A 1,849-nucleotide genomic window follows, 5' to 3' on the forward strand; every position below is an offset into this window, starting at 1 on the left:
AAATTTTGGCAATGCTTTTGTGTATCGCCGTTCTGAAGGCAATACTTTTCCGTAAGGCCGTTTTTTGACGATACTCAATTGTATCGCCAAAAGAGGTACTAAAAGTATTGCCTCAGTATACAGTGTGCTGGGCATCAATCGCAGGAGATGGACTTGAGTGAAGTTCTGTTACGCCACCTTACTCCCTTCAACGAATGTGTAGACCTTATGTGATTGAGAATGCATTTTTTTAAGACGGCAAACGTCCCACTTTATTCCTCGGCAACCGTCTCCGATTCTCTCAACAGCAAACGCTGTAGCGAATGGCGTTTTTGATGCAGGTCACAGCGCGGTCCACGCTAGCCTTGCCGATGTTGCTGTTCTCCAAGGCGGCCTGGAAGTGGTCTGGGGCGTTGTTCAAATTGCAAGTTGACTCCTTTTTCATGGTGCTTGTGACGCTGCGAGACCACTGCCAGGAGCCGCCGTATTGCTGGACCGGAAGATTCCTGCCACAAATTGTCAGCTGCTTTTCCAGGTTGTCAAGCTGCCTGGAGTTGCAGGCGGACATTGCTGAGGGCTGTGGCAGAATAAGGAAGGCATAAGCTTCATCATTGGTTTTAGTATTTTCAGTGTCAACGTTGCGGCCACAATCCAAATCAGCCCCTTGCCGAGCCGATTGCTTTGGGTAATGTACATGGAATCTGAAGGAAATCGTTCAAGTTTAGTTTCTGGGTCAGGAAAAAAAAAACAAGGTCACACAACAGTAATTTCTATTCAACTTAGCCGCATTTGAAATATGACGGACTAGGCTGGGGTCAGTTCTGAGTGCATGTCAGGATTCTCCGTGGCATTTTACGTAGGGGGCGGTGTGTGGTCGGCTCAAACGGTCCTAAAGAAAAATATTCTGCATGCATTCTGATGATAACACCCTTTGTTCAACACGAGTAAAAGGGAAAAGCTTCTAACTTGAACGCCCGCAATGGCCTGGTCTTACATTTTATGAGCATGCTTACCAATGGTTAAAAAATATCTTAGCCATAAGAGATGAAATCGTCAATGAACAACTTCGATTACTAATAACCGGCCTGAATAGCCCTTGCCATCACCAGACCAAAAGAGTGGGAGAGAAACTTATCTTGGATTTGAGTAATTAGCATAAACCGATCAGAGGACGGATTTGGCCATGTTTGGACTTCAAAAGCCAACCGGCTCACATCTACAGGCCAATTGAAGTGTAATCAAATCGTCAACGCGGTATAAACGGAACCTGGTTTTCCCAGGAGCCCTATGGGGAAGACATACGTGATTTCCAGGGGGTCCCTGGGAAAACCAAGAACCGTTTTTACCGTGTGCGTTTCATTCGCAGCCCCAAAAATTTGCCTCCTTCGATGAAATCGACCCCCACCCACATGGCGTGAGCACAATTCGAAGCGGACTTACCACAAGGCAGGCGGCAACGGCCACCACGAGGAGAATGCACGTGTTCATGATTGACAAGGTGGAAGGTCTGGCGGCTGTGAGCTTGGGACTGTGCTGAGGGTCACGTCGCTCCTCAATTTAAAAGGACAAAAACCTGTCTTCTGCGTCGTGCAGCGGCCGCTTCTTTTTCATGTTGGCTGGTTTGTCACTGATGATTTTCCTGTTCGATAACAGTGGCGTTTCTAAGAATGCGTGCCGACGTTCTGGTTTTATGAGTTCCAAGATGATGTCGAAATCAATAAACTTGTCGTCGGCAACGAGACATACCTGCTCGCGTCCTGCATGTATGAATGAAATACATGAAGAATTTTAGTTGCCCACCACTTATCCGATAGAGGCCTATTCCAGGGTGAACATTGTGGGACTGCCTGAAGTTGATTCCACGATCAAG

The 1,849-nt window shown here is 47.1% G+C and overlaps 1 protein-coding gene across 1 annotated transcript; it reads right to left on the reverse strand.

The window, feature by feature from the left end:
* Positions 1-249: 249 nt before the first annotated feature.
* LOC117650868 lies at positions 250-1,600 on the reverse strand. Its single transcript, XM_034394482.1, has 2 exons — positions 1,420-1,600; positions 250-556 (listed from the first exon to the last, which is right to left on the reverse strand). Exons 1-2 carry the CDS (start codon positions 1,465-1,467, stop codon positions 281-283), a joined length of 324 nt encoding a protein of 107 aa, XP_034250373.1. The 5' UTR covers positions 1,468-1,600; the 3' UTR covers positions 250-280.
* Positions 1,601-1,849: the final 249 nt, after the last annotated feature.

The sequence above is a fragment of the Thrips palmi genome, unplaced genomic scaffold (genome assembly GCF_012932325.1).
Source record: "Thrips palmi isolate BJ-2018 unplaced genomic scaffold, TpBJ-2018v1 HiC_scaffold_5, whole genome shotgun sequence".
Lineage (NCBI taxonomy): Eukaryota > Metazoa > Arthropoda > Insecta > Thysanoptera > Thripidae > Thrips > Thrips palmi.